Source organism: Agrilus planipennis, unplaced genomic scaffold, assembly GCF_000699045.2.
Source record: "Agrilus planipennis isolate EAB-ADULT unplaced genomic scaffold, Apla_2.0 scaffold243, whole genome shotgun sequence".
NCBI classification, from domain to species: domain Eukaryota; kingdom Metazoa; phylum Arthropoda; class Insecta; order Coleoptera; family Buprestidae; genus Agrilus; species Agrilus planipennis.
In genome coordinates, this window is record NW_020438952.1 from 164,870 (window position 1) to 183,185 (window position 18,316).

At 30.4% G+C, this 18,316-nt stretch overlaps 4 protein-coding genes across 7 annotated transcripts; all 4 read left to right on the forward strand.

Moving 5' to 3' along the window:
- Positions 1-866: 866 nt before the first annotated feature.
- Positions 867-3,365, forward strand: LOC112904571. The gene has a single exon (XM_025974853.1). It carries the CDS (start codon positions 1,264-1,266, stop codon positions 2,914-2,916), a length of 1,653 nt encoding a protein of 550 aa, XP_025830638.1. The 5' UTR covers positions 867-1,263; the 3' UTR covers positions 2,917-3,365.
- A 50-nt stretch (positions 3,366-3,415) lies between these two features.
- Positions 3,416-7,975, forward strand: LOC108740659 (rho GTPase-activating protein 190). Its single transcript, XM_018475061.1, has 8 exons — positions 3,416-3,712; positions 3,764-3,988; positions 4,724-5,004; positions 5,058-5,291; positions 5,342-5,480; positions 5,533-5,664; positions 5,726-5,876; positions 6,172-7,975. The coding sequence occupies exons 1-8, from the start codon at positions 3,502-3,504 to the stop codon at positions 6,368-6,370; spliced, it is 1,572 nt and encodes a 523-aa protein (XP_018330563.1). The 5' UTR covers positions 3,416-3,501; the 3' UTR covers positions 6,371-7,975.
- A 545-nt stretch (positions 7,976-8,520) lies between these two features.
- LOC108740628 lies at positions 8,521-11,019 on the forward strand. The gene has a single exon (XM_018474998.1). The coding sequence runs from the start codon at positions 8,918-8,920 to the stop codon at positions 10,568-10,570; it is 1,653 nt and encodes a 550-aa protein (XP_018330500.1). The 5' UTR covers positions 8,521-8,917; the 3' UTR covers positions 10,571-11,019.
- Positions 11,020-11,258: 239 nt separating this feature from the next.
- LOC108740657 (rho GTPase-activating protein 190-like) lies at positions 11,259-18,039 on the forward strand. Of its 4 annotated transcripts, XM_025974841.1 has the most exons (21): positions 11,259-11,550; positions 11,755-11,988; positions 12,052-12,199; positions 12,446-13,063; positions 13,119-13,263; positions 13,366-13,578; positions 13,895-14,081; positions 14,138-14,253; positions 14,318-14,470; positions 14,525-14,639; positions 14,698-15,023; positions 15,075-15,230; positions 15,312-15,563; positions 15,623-15,801; positions 15,867-16,056; positions 16,474-16,616; positions 16,669-16,794; positions 16,863-16,907; positions 17,137-17,267; positions 17,416-17,683; positions 17,735-18,039. In XM_025974841.1, exons 2-21 carry the CDS (start codon positions 11,818-11,820, stop codon positions 18,022-18,024), a joined length of 3,972 nt encoding a protein of 1,323 aa, XP_025830626.1. In that variant the 5' UTR covers positions 11,259-11,550; positions 11,755-11,817; the 3' UTR covers positions 18,025-18,039. The 4 variants fall into 4 exon arrangements, with proteins under 4 accessions (XP_025830626.1, XP_025830623.1, XP_025830624.1 ...); XM_025974838.1 differs by having other exon boundaries at positions 17,416-18,039; XM_025974839.1 differs by having other exon boundaries at positions 11,760-11,988; positions 17,416-18,039.
- Positions 18,040-18,316: the final 277 nt, after the last annotated feature.

Sequence of the window (18,316 nt, forward strand, 5' to 3'; positions counted from 1 at the left end):
TGGGAATTGAATTTTTAAAATTATTTTGACTGAAAGAGTTGGTCAAATCGACCATAGTATTTAAGCTTACACTTGCTTAATGATTTGAAGGTCTTGGTCTTGTAAATATTGTTTTAGCGCTTTTTTCCAATTATTACCAGGACCTACAGATTTCTGTCATGTGTTGAATAGGCTACAAATATATGTAATATATGTGGATATAACAGTAGTTATTAACAATTGATCAACTCGTAAAAGTTCTCCTAGGTACCTATATGTTTTTGTAATGAAGGATTTGTATTGATATTTATCAACTGCCTAATAATAACTGTACGCTGTAAATGTTCTTTTTATTATAGTAGTAACTGAACTAAAAGTATGTTTAAGTATTAAATCTATTTTTTACTTTTAGTTGTCGTGTAGATAAGTAGCGTTTGATCTTCTCATTAGTTATTGCACTACTTATCATTACTTGATTTATTTCTTTTTATTTGGTAAATTTTTATATACAGTTTGCCTTGAATTTCATTGAGTTTTTTTATGAAATTTAAATATTAAATACAAAAAATTTTCGGGTGTTAGATTAATTTCAAAAAAGGGTTGCAAGAGAAAAGACATTAGATGTAAACTTAAAGTATGTCCATAAAAATTAGTGGCTGTTACTTGAAGATCCGTTTTTAAAAAGAGTTTATTAGTCCTTACTTGTATTTTTTTTAATGAGTAAATATTGATAATTCCGCATATGGTATCTGAATATATATTCAAAAAAGTAAATAAAGTAGGAATTAAAAAAAAATTGTTACCATAGATAACTTTTTGATATTTCGATCCGATGTTATCTATGGACTCGATTCTTCCATAGATCATTTCTTATTCCTACGCCAATATGTCATGTGTACGCTAATAAACTAATAAATCATTTGCTACGAACGTTTGATATAATCGTTTGTTTATGATAAATCATGTAATAAATGTAAGGTTACTGCGGTTAATCTTTGGTGTTTCCAGTAAAAACTGATGATTTTATTGATATTTTCCTAATACTTTTCTTCTGAAAGCTGTAGTATTGTAGTTGACTGGCTGTAATTATTTGAAATACGACATGTTTTATCATTTTTGAAAAATGATTAACTTGAAAGGGTAGACACATTTTGTAGAAATATACAACAAGCTAATCGTTATCGCAAAGGTAGTATAATAGTATTAATTTTCGAGAAAATAAACATCTATGAAATAACTAATTATACAACATTAGTTTCTTGAAAACAAGTTTTAACGGGAAAAATGGGTGGCTGCCGATGTAGTTTCAGAAACTGCAAAAGTGCTACTAAAAATTGTGACAGTATACATTTTTTTCATTATCCTGTGAAAAATCGGGCCAGATGTAAACAGTGGATCGAAAATGCACGACGACCAGAATTTTTCAACTTACCAGAAGACCAGCTTCGTAATAAAGTCGTATGTGAATTGCATTTTGAATCAAAATGTTTTTGCAACCCTACTAGAAAAAGACTTTTACATGATGCAGTACCTACATTAGATTTAGGCTGTAAAGAAGAGGATAGTAGAAATAATGAAGAATATGAAGATCATTGTATCTATAATAATGTTCAGGTACTACCTGCCAATGCTGATGGTACAATTTTCACTGTTGATACAGAAGGTATACAGCAACTGTGCGAGTCTGATGAAATTGATACTTATGTATATAGAAATGGCGTACTTACTCCAGTTCTTAAAAGTGAGACAAGATTTTATTGTGACAATGAAACAATTGTTTATGCTGTACCTGAGGATGTAGTACAGAGCTATGAAAATAGTAATAGCATTATAGACAATTTATCACAAGAAAGCAGTAATGATGCAACATCTTCAAATATAAATAGTCATATAGTTCAAGATTATCCTCGTCTTCAAGAAAATGTTTTTGATATAAACCAAACTCGACATTTTGCACCTCTTGTGAAGCATGAGAATGCTCAGCATGCTATTGATGAAAACAAGCTTCAACAAGAGAATGTTATTTGCACAGAAATTGAAATTAGCTCAAATGAAGAAAATTCTAATACCAGCAGTAATTTTCCTGTACTTAAGCAAACTGAAAAAAATATCTGTCCAAAACAAAATACATTGAAAAGAAAAAGACAAATACAAAAAAGAATATTACAAAAACTAAATCATCATAGTCAAGAAATTAATAATATTAAAAATCTGTTAAAATCTAATCTAACTTTTTTACCAAAAAAGCAATTGCAAAATGTAGCCTTAAGAGTATTGGAGCAATCTATACCTAGCACTTTGTATGAAATTATTTTGAAAACCTTAAAAAAGAAACCAAATAAGCCATTGCAAAATAATGATTTTTTCCAAAAGTTGTATTTAACGTCACCAAAAGCATACCATTTGTTGCAGGAAGAGAATTGGTGTATTCCTAGAAATTTTAACAAAGAAGATATATTGAACTTACAAAATAGTAAAAGTACCCAAACAAATAATCAAAATTGTAATGTTCAAAGTAGTCAAACATGTAGTCTGGAAGGTCGAAGTGTTAAAAGTGTTCAAACATTAGATGTGAAAGATCACTTAACTGAAAATATTTTAGGAAATATTGAATCAACCACTCAAAATATGACTAATTTCTGCACTGTAGGTACACAGTGTTTTTCAGAAATGGTGAGACAGAACACAATAGGCATTCAGTCTCTTTTGGATCAGGCTTTAATAACACAAAGCACAATTGGTACACAATGCTCTTTTAATAGTAATTTAACTGAAGCTAACAATTTTCCAGAAAGTGTGCAAAATCCCATGGCCAGTGATCTTTTAAATAATGACATTAAGCAGAGTATGGATGTAGAAGACCAGAAGACAGAGCAAGAAATTTGTGCTCAAAAATTGTTAAGAAGTGATGATGTTCAAATATGTGAAAGTTTGTAATCAATATGTACACATTTGTTTTATATTTACATCTACATTAATTGTTTTTAAGCAAACATAATTGAATATCATTTCTATGTTTACATTTTAATTATTCACGATAGGAAAAAAGGGGTTTTAACTATAAATAGTTAAATTTCTATCACTTGCTGAAGTGATTACAAAACACAATCATTTTCTTCTAGAAATGAAAAAAATTTTCAACCCCTTCAGGGGGAAGTACCTAAAAGTAATTTTAGTGGATCCAAATAGAATAGAAATAGAACTAAGAGTGTATAAATTGAATACTATTTGGGGGCACATGAATTTCAAAATTCCAGCCATAATTTTTAAATTGATTGCTTTGTAATTAGTAATAATGGTGAGAATTTAGTGATTAGTGTATGTAAATTAGTTAATTAGGTGTTTTATTTTAGTAATTGTGTATCACTAGCTATAATAACTATCTAACTATAGTTTATGTATTTTTATATTGTTTAGTTCTGCTTTACTGTTATTGTTGTAGTACTTTTTTATTTTTTATTTCAGCAACCGGGTAAATTAAACTTAAAAAATTTCTCGGTCGTGACAGAAACTATAGCCAGAATGAATATTTGCGGCAATGATAACCGAAGTTCGAAATACGGCACCGCTCCATTAGCTACTCCTGAAGTAGTTGATTTAGGTTCAGAATATGCGCAAGTTAAGGATATGGTTCATCCTTACTCGAGGGATACTGAATATATGTATACATTAGTACAGGATGCTATTAGTGGCAAGGCCAAATTAAGACAGAGACGCGAGAAGGGTCAGCCATGTAAGATAGAAATCGAAAATGACGGCAAGCATTTTAGTAAAGTTCTTCCAGCCTATTCTGATACTGATAGTGAGTGGAGTAGTTTAGAACGCAGGCAAAGAGCTAGCGAGGTCTATTCTAAAGTAAATCGCAAACCAGGAACTCACAAAAGAACGCGAAGAAAAAGAACTGTTATTCCTGTACAACCGCCTAGAGTACCGCAATTAGGCGCTAATTATTCGCTAGTTCCTGTACAGGCCACGCCTAATAACGATGTCGAAACAGATAAAGCTAATGGTAAGTACCTTTTTGATATGTGTAATCTAATATCCCGAAGTTACATAATAGACGGAGCCTATTAAACTAGGTAACCTGAGTTAATAAAACGAAGGCGTCTAGTTTTATTTGGAATTATGGAAAAACTATATTTCGCCAAGCCACTGTCTATATATTATTGTGTATTATAGAATAACATTTGATTCGCAAACTGCTTTTTAACAATTTTACATTTATAGCATATATTTTAAAAACTTCTTCATTTTAATACTGTTTTGTATTCTGAAAGAATAACAAAAGTCACTAAATGCACTCAAGCAGTTAATCAGAACGCGTAAAGAGAAATGGTCAGCTACATTTTTCCCAAAGAAAATGGACTGCATTATCCAAACCAGACTGTGGTTGGTTAATTACTTTAATTGTTGGTTTATTGCTACTAGAGTTGAAAAACTAAAAAAGGAAATATTTCATAGGTTTCGATAAGTGATAAAACCGTATTCTGAAAAGGGTTCAATATGCAGATGGGACGTTTCGACAAAGAAAAAACAATCTTGGACTACAGCCGTCAGTCCGAATATTGAATCCTCTTCAGATAACACCGGTCGTGATAGCCTTAACCGTATTATTTTCCTGAAACATATTTAAGAATTAAAAAAATCTTCGAATATGGTTTACTTTAAAAATATTTCGTTTATTACCTATTTTTTAATTATTTCCTTTGCCTTGTTCTCCTTGATAAGTAATTTTTGTTTTTAGTTGGCACCGATTCTAATTCGGAATCTTCAGAAGTGAGTGATGTCGAACAATTTCCATCACAGACTGAGCCCCTTCACAGGTTTTCTCAAAAGCGCTCCTTTAGCTTAAAGAAACGTGTACCTGTGCCAGTAGTTGTACCAGTTCCGCCTGAACTACATAATACTCATAATTTGAATCTCAATTCACCAGACTTGTTTTTGGTTAAACCAAATTCGTATGTAAATATACATGACGACGAATCTAGCATAGATGTTTCTTCACCACATGACAATTCCCAAATGGTAAGTTAATTGTATTGAATTATTTTGTTAATTTCATATTCATGTGATTATAGTTTGGCGTTCTTCCGAAACATTATAAAGATGTTGAAAGAGAAAAGATTTTAAGAAAGAGGGAGAAACAAAAGGCAAAAGACGAATCCAAATTAGAGAAGCGTAAATTAAAGGAGGAGAAGCTACGTAAGATAGCTGATAAAGAAAAGGAAAGAGATAAGAAGAAGCAACAAAAATTGAAACAGAAATCAGCTTCAACTGGAGGAATACCAAAAATTGCAGACTTCATTCAGGTAGTAATATTATTTCCATGTTATTAAAACACTTATATTATTAATTATTGCAGTCTGATATCAATTATATTCCCCTTTTTATCGAAAAATGTGTGAAGTTTATAGAAGAAGAAGGCTTAGATTCTGAAGGAATATATAGAGTTCCTGGCAATAGAGCACATGTTGACTTGCTGTTTCAAAAATTTGAAGAAGGTAATAATATAATTTACATATTTAATTTAGGCTTACTAAGTAAAAATTTTAGATCCAAATATTAAAATTCATGAATTAGATATACCTGTTAATACTGTAGCTACTGCTTTAAAAGACTTCGTATCGAAACGTTTGCCTCCATTATTTGAAGAGGATATTATGACTGAACTGGAAGAGATTGCAGGTATTTAATGTGACAAATTAAAGTTGTTTGTAAATCTATTTGCAGCTAATAACAATTTTAGGTACGAGAATTAAGCCAATGGCTACAACTACAGGTAATATGGAAGTAAAAGCTGACCGTAGTTGCCGACTTCTTGCATTGCGAAGTATGCTAGATAAACTTCCGCCTGTTAACTTTGCCGTTTTGAAATTCATCTTTCAACATTTTGTAAGGTAAAATTTAAAATTTCTACAAATTTCTATAAACCTTAATTTCATGATTGAAGTTTACTATATGAATCAAAGCTTTTATGAGATAGCAGGTAGCACATTTCTAACATTCGTTAGCGACTCATTTTTAAAAACCGTGCTGCCTGTTACTTGTAGACATATGATGCAAAATATCTTAGCACTTTAGAAGGTTAGATTTTTTGATAAGAGTTGTATGTCCAAAACATTTCTCGCCAAACAGACCAACCTTCATCTAATAATAATGGAGACCTTTACTGACAATTGTTTTCTTATTTAGAGTGGCAGAAAATTCTAAGTTGAATAACATGGACAGCAAAAATTTGGCAATATGTTGGTGGCCAACGTTACTTCCAATTGAGTTTAGTGACATGGGCAGATTTGAACAGATGCGTCCATATTTAGAAGATATCGTCCAAACAATGATCGACCAGTATCCATTTCTATTCTGTGGCAAAGAAGCGTTCGTAATGGTATAATAGTTTTTCAGGGAGCTGTTACGCACAAATTAAAACATTCCAACAATAAGTAAAACTTAAAATCGGGGGCCTTCCTGATGTCACGTTTACTCGAATAAAGGTAGACATTTTGGAAATATGTTGACAGATTTTGTATTTTCGTATAAGTGGCTGATGTTATCAGTTGTGGTGATTGGTATTTTTACAATAGTAGGATAAATGCTTCTGAATAATTGAAACGTTAAAAAGGAAGGAGAAATTGTTGATAATAATTTTCAAATTGTAATGAGCAAATTTATTAAGAGGAAAATGCTCTTGAATAAGCTTCAGATTTTTGATTTTGGTAAAAATTTATATTTACCATTTTCTATTGATGACTGACTGAAAGGTACAATGCTATTAAAAAATGATATAGGATTATTACCCATATCCGTGTTGTGTGTAAATTTATAAAAAATTGATACTTTGATGTTGTGTTCCCTTGGCAGAAAATGTATTCTTAATACAAAAAACATGCAAATTACTTACACTTACACTTTTTTTTTATAATAACAAACATTCTGTCTTTTAGTCACTTTTAGTTACAGTGTAATCCACAATTTATACTTTTTTTACTCAAAAGGGCTTTAATTAATACTCAATTAGATAATTAGCTTTTTTTAATTTTATAATTGACGACGTATATTTAAAATAGCTTTAATTTATATGTGATGCTCATTATCGAAATTAACAGTTTGCTTTTTTTGCATATATAATAAAAATAATACAGGTTAACACAAATTTCAAGGCATAGAGAAAAAGATCCCATAAAACAGTACAATTTAGATGAAAATAATTATAATACGTATTTTGCACTATTACCAGTGATAACAAGTATTTGTAGCTGTTTAGCCATAAAAACGTTTAATTATTTTACAATGTAACAGTAATTGGTATTTTTGTTGAAATATTGTGGATTATATTACCTGGTTAAAATGCTTCGTTTTCATTAGAAAATGTGTCTTAATAAAAATTAGTATTTCAATTGTAATAATTTTTTGTATAATTTATTGTAACATCTTGCGCAGCAATGAGAGGTAAACTAAGCTGGTCACGGCTTTTCTAGTCTGACTTTTGGATCAAGTAGGTCCATGCTATCAATGTAATTTGGTGTAATTGAATTTTATAATGGTGATATATTCTGTTTATTATTTATTAATTTTTATTATTATTGTTTCATATTTAACTGAAATATATATTATTGACCACAGTATGTATATGCAATTCTTGTTTAGCTAAACGTTCAGATATATCTGTTTCTTTTTCTGGGAATTGAATTTTTAAAATTATTTTGACTGAAAGAGTTGGTCAAATCGACCATAGTATTTAAGCTTACACTTGCTTAATGATTTGAAGGTCTTGGTCTTGTAAATATTGTTTTAGCGCTTTTTTCCAATTATTACCAGGACCTACAGATTTCTGTCATGTGTTGAATAGGCTACAAATATATGTAATATATGTGGATATAACAGTAGTTATTAACAATTGATCAACTCGTAAAAGTTCTCCTAGGTACCTATATGTTTTTGTAATGAAGGATTTGTATTGATATTTATCAACTGCCTAATAATAACTGTACGCTGTAAATGTTCTTTTTATTATAGTAGTAACTGAACTAAAAGTATGTTTAAGTATTAAATCTATTTTTTACTTTTAGTTGTCGTGTAGATAAGTAGCGTTTGATCTTCTCATTAGTTATTGCACTACTTATCATTACTTGATTTATTTCTTTTTATTTGGTAAATTTTTATATACAGTTTGCCTTGAATTTCATTGAGTTTTTTTATGAAATTTAAATATTAAATACAAAAAATTTTCGGGTGTTAGATTAATTTCAAAAAAGGGTTGCAAGAGAAAAGACATTAGATGTAAACTTAAAGTATGTCCATAAAAATTAGTGGCTGTTACTTGAAGATCCGTTTTTAAAAAGAGTTTATTAGTCCTTACTTGTATTTTTTTTAATGAGTAAATATTGATAATTCCGCATATGGTATCTGAATATATATTCAAAAAAGTAAATAAAGTAGGAATTAAAAAAAAATTGTTACCATAGATAACTTTTTGATATTTCGATCCGATGTTATCTATGGACTCGATTCTTCCATAGATCATTTCTTATTCCTACGCCAATATGTCATGTGTACGCTAATAAACTAATAAATCATTTGCTACGAACGTTTGATATAATCGTTTGTTTATGATAAATCATGTAATAAATGTAAGGTTACTGCGGTTAATCTTTGGTGTTTCCAGTAAAAACTGATGATTTTATTGATATTTTCCTAATACTTTTCTTCTGAAAGCTGTAGTATTGTAGTTGACTGGCTGTAATTATTTGAAATACGACATGTTTTATCATTTTTGAAAAATGATTAACTTGAAAGGGTAGACACATTTTGTAGAAATATACAACAAGCTAATCGTTATCGCAAAGGTAGTATAATAGTATTAATTTTCGAGAAAATAAACATCTATGAAATAACTAATTATACAACATTAGTTTCTTGAAAACAAGTTTTAACGGGAAAAATGGGTGGCTGCCGATGTAGTTTCAGAAACTGCAAAAGTGCTACTAAAAATTGTGACAGTATACATTTTTTTCATTATCCTGTGAAAAATCGGGCCAGATGTAAACAGTGGATCGAAAATGCACGACGACCAGAATTTTTCAACTTACCAGAAGACCAGCTTCGTAATAAAGTCGTATGTGAATTGCATTTTGAATCAAAATGTTTTTGCAACCCTACTAGAAAAAGACTTTTACATGATGCAGTACCTACATTAGATTTAGGCTGTAAAGAAGAGGATAGTAGAAATAATGAAGAATATGAAGATCATTGTATCTATAATAATGTTCAGGTACTACCTGCCAATGCTGATGGTACAATTTTCACTGTTGATACAGAAGGTATACAGCAACTGTGCGAGTCTGATGAAATTGATACTTATGTATATAGAAATGGCGTACTTACTCCAGTTCTTAAAAGTGAGACAAGATTTTATTGTGACAATGAAACAATTGTTTATGCTGTACCTGAGGATGTAGTACAGAGCTATGAAAATAGTAATAGCATTATAGACAATTTATCACAAGAAAGCAGTAATGATGCAACATCTTCAAATATAAATAGTCATATAGTTCAAGATTATCCTCGTCTTCAAGAAAATGTTTTTGATATAAACCAAACTCGACATTTTGCACCTCTTGTGAAGCATGAGAATGCTCAGCATGCTATTGATGAAAACAAGCTTCAACAAGAGAATGTTATTTGCACAGAAATTGAAATTAGCTCAAATGAAGAAAATTCTAATACCAGCAGTAATTTTCCTGTACTTAAGCAAACTGAAAAAAATATCTGTCCAAAACAAAATACATTGAAAAGAAAAAGACAAATACAAAAAAGAATATTACAAAAACTAAATCATCATAGTCAAGAAATTAATAATATTAAAAATCTGTTAAAATCTAATCTAACTTTTTTACCAAAAAAGCAATTGCAAAATGTAGCCTTAAGAGTATTGGAGCAATCTATACCTAGCACTTTGTATGAAATTATTTTGAAAACCTTAAAAAAGAAACCAAATAAGCCATTGCAAAATAATGATTTTTTCCAAAAGTTGTATTTAACGTCACCAAAAGCATACCATTTGTTGCAGGAAGAGAATTGGTGTATTCCTAGAAATTTTAACAAAGAAGATATATTGAACTTACAAAATAGTAAAAGTACCCAAACAAATAATCAAAATTGTAATGTTCAAAGTAGTCAAACATGTAGTCTGGAAGGTCGAAGTGTTAAAAGTGTTCAAACATTAGATGTGAAAGATCACTTAACTGAAAATATTTTAGGAAATATTGAATCAACCACTCAAAATATGACTAATTTCTGCACTGTAGGTACACAGTGTTTTTCAGAAATGGTGAGACAGAACACAATAGGCATTCAGTCTCTTTTGGATCAGGCTTTAATAACACAAAGCACAATTGGTACACAATGCTCTTTTAATAGTAATTTAACTGAAGCTAACAATTTTCCAGAAAGTGTGCAAAATCCCATGGCCAGTGATCTTTTAAATAATGACATTAAGCAGAGTATGGATGTAGAAGACCAGAAGACAGAGCAAGAAATTTGTGCTCAAAAATTGTTAAGAAGTGATGATGTTCAAATATGTGAAAGTTTGTAATCAATATGTACACATTTGTTTTATATTTACATCTACATTAATTGTTTTTAAGCAAACATAATTGAATATCATTTCTATGTTTACATTTTAATTATTCACGATAGGAAAAAAGGGGTTTTAACTATAAATAGTTAAATTTCTATCACTTGCTGAAGTGATTACAAAACACAATCATTTTCTTCTAGAAATGAAAAAAATTTTCAACCCCTTCAGGGGGAAGTACCTAAAAGTAATTTTAGTGGATCCAAATAGAATAGAAATAGAACTAAGAGTGTATAAATTGAATACTATTTGGGGGCACATGAATTTCAAAATTCCAGCCATAATTTTTAAATTGATTGCTTTGTAATTAGTAATAATGGTGAGAATTTAGTGATTAGTGTATGTAAATTAGTTAATTAGGTGTTTTATTTTAGTAATTGTGTATCACTAGCTATAATAACTATCTAACTATAGTTTATGTATTTTTATATTGTTTAGTTCTGCTTTACTGTTATTGTTGTAGTACTTTTTTATTTTTTATTTCAGCAACCGGGTAAATTAAACTTAAAAAATTTCTCGGTCGTGACAGAAACTATAGCCAGAATGAATATTTGCGGCAATGATAACCGAAGTNAAATATATATTATTTTTGATTTGCTTTATTGTTGCGATACATGGTTTCTCACTCTCTTTATGTTTATGTCGATGATTTAATGGCGTCTGTGTAGAGGCGGTGGGTGGTGGTAGGCTAAGCGATGGCTAAACGTGGGTTAAACGGAACAGTTTGACAGTGCATAAATTTTCCAAAATCCTTCTTAAAAACAAAAAATTTCTAAAGTAGTTTCTGTTATTGCTGTTTTGTACTTTAAGAGATGAACAATACAGCCTTATGAACCCAAAAAGAATAAATAAATTCATGGTATTAAGATGCTCTTTAAGAACATCGTTAGAGTATGCATTATGAATGGATAGTCTGTTTATTAATGAATAATGTTAAGGTATAGTACAGCATATTTTTTTGTCATTTAAAATGTCAGTTAACATGATAGATTTGTAATATATTTATGTTTGAAAAATCAATCTACTAGTTCTTTTGTAGAAGTTATCATTTTACCGCTCACGTCTGTTTCTTGAAGAACTGATTTCGACTTTGTGTTATTACTTTTGTGATACATCCTTGTTATATTGTATTTTGTCGTTAGATTAGAAACATCATGATATATCGAAGTGACATTACATAAAGTATAGAGAAACAAAAATTTAAAATGGCACGTAAAGCAGACACTGTACGTGCTGTAAACATATCTGTAGTTGGCTTGTCTGGTATGGAAAAAGATAAAGGTCATGCAGGAGTTGGGAAGTCATGCCTTTGTAATCGTTTTATGAGACACTTAGCAGATGACTATAATGTTGATCACATTTCAGTATTAAGTCAAGTAAGTGTACAAAGTGACATATTCGAATCACGAAATTGTGAGGGTATATTTATTTTTCTGTAGTCAGACTTCAGTGGACGAGTTGTCAATAATGACCACTTTTTATATTGGGGTGAAGTTATAAAAACTTCAGAAGAAGGAGTAGATTATCAGTTCAATGTAATAGAGCAAACTGAGTTTATTGATGATGCATCATTCCAACCATTTAAAGGTTTGGTTTTGCTTATTTAAATTTTATAGGCCATTTTATATAAATTGTAACATTCATGCATGGAATTTTAACAACTCTGCTAAATAATTACACATGTATAGTCGATGTCTATTGTAGTGCAAATTTTACTACAAGTGTTTCTTGATAATATTTGTCATTTATAGTAGTAAATTATCCAATTTTATCATTTTGTAAAAATAAACTTATTTTTAAGTAAAATTAGTGAGTGAATTTTGCACTTTATAGGAGGCAAAATGGAACCTTATGTAAAAAGATGTGCAGCAACTAAAATTCAGTCAGCAGAAAAACTTATGTATATTTGTAAAAATCAATTAGGAATTGAAAAGGAGTATGAGCAAAAAGTTTTACCCGATGGAAAGTTAAACATTGATGGTTTTATTTGTGTCTTTGATGTTAGTGTTGTGCCAAGTCGATCAATAGAAAAGCAAATAGAAATTGTTGCTGCAGTACTAAACAACCTTATTAAAACCAAAAAACCTATAGTAATCGTTACTACCAAAAATGATGATGCAAATGAACAGTATATTAAAGAGGTTGAAAAATTGGTCCAGCGAAAAGAATACAAGGGTCAGATTCCTTTAATTGAAACATCTTCTCATGAAAATGTGAATGTAGATTTAGCTTTTATCTATCTGGCTCAGATTATAGATAGGAGCAAGGTGCGTTCAAAAATAATCCCTTATAATGAAGCAGCTCGAGCAAGAAAGGAACTTTTAGATGCGGCTAGTGAAGCATTTTTACGTTTAATTAGAATACACGTAACTGATTGTAGAGCACTTTGGTCTCAGACTGTCAAAAAATTGAATAATCATAAGGAATGGGTCTACTTTGTACAACTTTTTGGTAAGCCATACATTATGTGATAAGGTAATTGAATTTTTAATTGAAATGTAATTAGGACTTGATGGCACACAAAGGTTGTTTAGGAGACATATAAAAAAACTTAAAGAAGAACAGTTGGCTAAAAAGATTGCCCACTATATGGAAATGCTTCCAGATATTCTACATGAACTAGTACCAAACATTAATACATTAACAGAAAGGTAATTTCTTTAAATTTGAATTTATTCCATTTATTTTTCAACAAGGTACAAATTAAAATTTTGTTTAAAGATAAACAATTTAACACGTTTTTATTGGTTTAGTGACTGGCCATCAATTCAGCAGTATCTAAAGTCTCATCCTGATTTCTCCCAGTACTTTTATGAATGCCCAGAAGATGTTTCTTGGACTGAATGTGAACTTAATTCTGATAATGAAGATGCAAGGATTCCTTATGATGTATTGGATACAAGTGATGCAGAAACAGTTTATAAAAACCATGTAAATGTTCTCCAACAAGAACAGAAACGTTTGGAGTAAGTTCAGATATGTTTTATATCTTTTTTGTTAAAAAATATATGTTCTTCTGGTTGTCTTGGTTTAAGCACTTCTCTTTAAATTTTGTAAATATGCTTTGTTTTCTAATTTCTATTTTGTTATAACCACCTTATTCAGGATGCCCAAACGGTGAGTTGCTTTACGAATTTATCATGCTTAAGTAGTGTTGTCTTAAGTGTTCTTAGTTCAAAAAGTGCAAATATTTAATTGAATGCAATGTTAAAATTCTACAAAATACCTTTTCTTGTACGGTATTTTATTTATTTATTTATTATATTCTTTATATCTATGTAGGTGGAAAAAACAGTTTAAACAACTTTTGGAAGATACAGGGTATGTTACACCAGGCAAGCATTTGTCTGAGGTACGAGTGCTCTTTATGGGTCGAGAATGCTTTGAAGCATTATCAGAACATGAAGTTCAACAAATTTATGATAACCATCAAAGAGAATTAATAGAAACAACTAAACATAATTTTCAAGTATACATATAGTTGACTTTGTTTATTATGATTATCTTTATTTCTATGAATTGTAGGAATTATTGTTGGAACATGCTGATCTGTTTTATCATTTTAAAAGCTTAGCTCCCTCTGGTACTATTACCCAAGAGGATATAAAAGAAATAACTGACGTTTTACAGGATGACTTTAGGTTAGAAATACATGTGTAATTATATCCTACAATATAAAATATATAATAACTTGATCCTTTTTAGATATAAACTTTTAGACAGACTTGATCAAGATAGAAAGTTAATGCTATTTCAGCATTTAGGTTTCATTCATTGTCCAATTAGAGAACATTGTCCTGCATTTCCAAATTGTATGGATGCGCTTATTGAACGAATTTTAGCCACTAAAGCACACAGGTCTTTTGATACGACCTTTAAGAAAACATAAAGCTGATTTTCTAAATATTTTAGACCTTCCTCTTGGAATCGCAGTACACAGTGGCTTCTGAGTTCAGACAATAATCAATTAAACCTTGTTATACTTGGAATTAACAATTTAGCGGAAGAATTAGCGTCGAAGATTAGAGTATATTGCAGCAGTTGTTTTGTTTTAGTAAAAAAATAACGTTTTGTTAAAATTTTAGACTCAATGTGATGATGACGAATACGAAATAGATTGTCAATTTTATAGTATGGATTATAGAATAATAACTGGGGATGTAAGTTTACCTCACAATTCATTTAGGACTTCAGATTTTGTACCTCACGGGGCATTTTGTGTTTATTCCCATCCGGAGTCGTTCGAGTATATAAGAGAGAGTTTGGAAAAAACTTTGTTATCGAATCTTGAACAAGAAGATAAATTACCATTTCAAGGATTACCAATTGTACTTCTTTTTATGCACGACTCTTATATGGACGAAAAAGAAGTTCTTAAGCTACGTGAAGAAGGCCAGAACCTTGCTGATAGGTATTTTGAAAATTTTAAGCTAGTAGTTTTTATTTATTTGTATTTATTCAGTCTACAGTGTCCTTACATGGACGTCAATCTTGATCAGATTACTGAAGATCAACTGGTTAATGAGGCTCTACATCAATTAATTCAAAGCATACATCATCGAGCTGGATTTTTTAATATATATCAGTCAGTAATTGATTGTGTGGAACCTGATATCAGGTAAATATAAAATATAACAATATAATCAACAAATGTATGAGTTCATTGAGGTACAAATTTCGTATAAACATTTTCTTTCAGGATTATAATGTGTATGTTTTGCGGTGATCCGTATTCTGTAGAGAATATTTTAGCACCGTTATTACAACATCAGTGTTGTTTTCTCTCTGCAGAGCGTAGTATAATTTTAGAAACTTTTCTTGGGGATTCTAAAAGAAAGGTGGAAGTAATTATATCTTCATTTCATGGAGCAAATGCGTTTCGTGATGAACTAGTTCATGGATTTATTTTAGTGTATTCAACAAAAAGAAAAGCGTCTTTAGCTACATTAAAGTATATTTATATTTATTTATTACAAATAGTTCAAAAAAGTAATTTGATTTATGTTGTAGTGCATTTTCTATGAACATTCCAAACCTTCCTATACAAATAATTGCAGTGACTGATGAAGGTGGAGCTAATGCCTTTTTCAGTAATGATTTAAGCCATCATTTAATAACCGAAGGCAATGCTACTGCAGATCAACTTCATGCGCATTTTATGACAACTAATTCTTCGTCACAACAAAAAAGTAACAGTTTTTAAAGAAAATATCCCGATGAATAATTGTTCGTAATATTGTCGTTTTTTTATCAGCTGCTTTCTTTACGCCGTTTTTCAAAGAAGTTTGGGATAAAAAACCTGAAATCGAACAAGCTTTCCACATGGAAGAACCGTCAACTATGGAAGATAGTGGTGAAGGCACATTGGAGCATTCAAGATCACAAAGGCACCACCCTCTTCCACCCCCCAGAAGGGAAAGTTACCATCTAAAGTTAAATGATGGGTAAGTTTTTTATTTTGGTATTAGTCTTTTAAAAGAAATTCATCCTGTTAACCAATGAAGTTCAGTGGATGTGGTTAAATAACAAATACTTAACGTGTAAATTAACTACAAACGACAACATTTTGAAGCTGCAATAATAAAAAATAATTTATTAAATAAATTTTTTTAAATCCTCTTACAGAACATTTATTATAGAGTTTAAATAGTGACTAAAATTATTCGTTATTTTAATGTATTGCTAATTAATTAATTACTGCTACTAATGTCGGAGCATTGGTTAGGTACTATATTCTTATGTTAGTTTATAAGATGGTTGGTAATTATTTTTTGTCTTATTTCAAATTGTTTTTAAAATGTTTGTATCGAAACTTAAGAAATATTATTTGTTTACTAGGTAGATGTATCTTTGTGTTACAGAAGTGGTAGTGAGAACTATGAAGTAAATGGCCCTGATGAACGTTTAAGTTCTAGTGATCACAGCGATAAATATTCACAAATTTATATGTATGGTAGTGAAAATGGTGACATTATATCTTCTAAGAAGCGTCACTTTCATCACGGTAATATTAACTATTTGATTTGTATAGTTCTATACATTTCTTGATTTTACAGGTTTTCAAGTGTATCCACCTCCTACAACTCCGCCGGAACCTGCTCCTCCTGATTTACCACATTCTAGAACTTCAAAGAAGGCTTCAGTTTTATCAGCTTCTCAAACCAGTTTAGATGAAATAACCTGTAAGTGTGTTACAATTAATAATTTATAATAATTTTATTTAACTGTATTTTTTCTCATGCAAACAAAGCTGATATCAGTGGATCCAGAGAATCACTTGCAACTAACGATTCAGGTGATTTTTTTGTTGTGTTGTATGTGTTTTCAAATCAAAAAAAAAAATACGCAACGATTTTTTTGCTCAAGAAGTAAAATTGGAAACGTAATTATTTTACAATGCTTTAGTGTTCGTAGTAGATCTTTATTTTTGTGGTTTTTATCGATAATTTTGTATTATTTTTCTTTATATTTTATATTTCATTTATGAATAATAGTATTTTTTAACAGTATAATTTCTTTATTAGATGGAGAAGCTGATCATCATATTCCAGTAGCAACAAGTTGGAATAATTACAATCAACATGCTTTTACTACTGGCCGCAGGCATATTTCAACTAATAAACAACGTCCTAAAGGTGTATCACAAACATTAAAGGTATGTTTACTTTTTAATTAAAATAAAAACCATTCGGAAAATTCAGTCTTTATTACGTACTGAAGGTTTGCATTGGTTTATGTATTTTTATATTGTTTAGTTCTGCTTTACTGTTATTGTTGTAGTACTTTTTTATTTTTTATTTCAGCAACCGGGTAAATTAAACTTAAAAAATTTCTCGGTCGTGACAGAAACTATAGCCAGAATGAATATTTGCGGCAATGATAACCGAAGTTCGAAATACGGCACCGCTCCATTAGCTACTCCTGAAGTAGTTGATTTAGGTTCAGAATATGCGCAAGTTAAGGATATGGTTCATCCTTACTCGAGGGATACTGAATATATGTATACATTAGTACAGGATGCTATTAGTGGCAAGGCCAAATTAAGACAGAGACGCGAGAAGGGTCAGCCATGTAAGATAGAAATCGAAAATGACGGCAAGCATTTTAGTAAAGTTCTTCCAGCCTATTCTGATACTGATAGTGAGTGGAGTAGTTTAGAACGCAGGCAAAGAGCTAGCGAGGTCTATTCTAAAGTAAATCGCAAACCAGGAACTCACAAAAGAACGCGAAGAAAAAGAACTGTTATTCCTGTACAACCGCCTAGAGTACCGCAATTAGGCGCTAATTATTCGCTAGTTCCTGTACAGGCCACGCCTAATAACGATGTCGAAACAGATAAAGCTAATGGTAAGTACCTTTTTGATATGTGTAATCTAATATCCCGAAGTTACATAATAGACGGAGCCTATTAAACTAGGTAACCTGAGTTAATAAAACGAAGGCGTCTAGTTTTATTTGGAATTATGGAAAAACTATATTTCGCCAAGCCACTGTCTATATATTATTGTGTATTATAGAATAACATTTGATTCGCAAACTGCTTTTTAACAATTTTACATTTATAGCATATATTTTAAAAACTTCTTCATTTTAATACTGTTTTGTATTCTGAAAGAATAACAAAAGTCACTAAATGCACTCAAGCAGTTAATCAGAACGCGTAAAGAGAAATGGTCAGCTACATTTTTCCCAAAGAAAATGGAC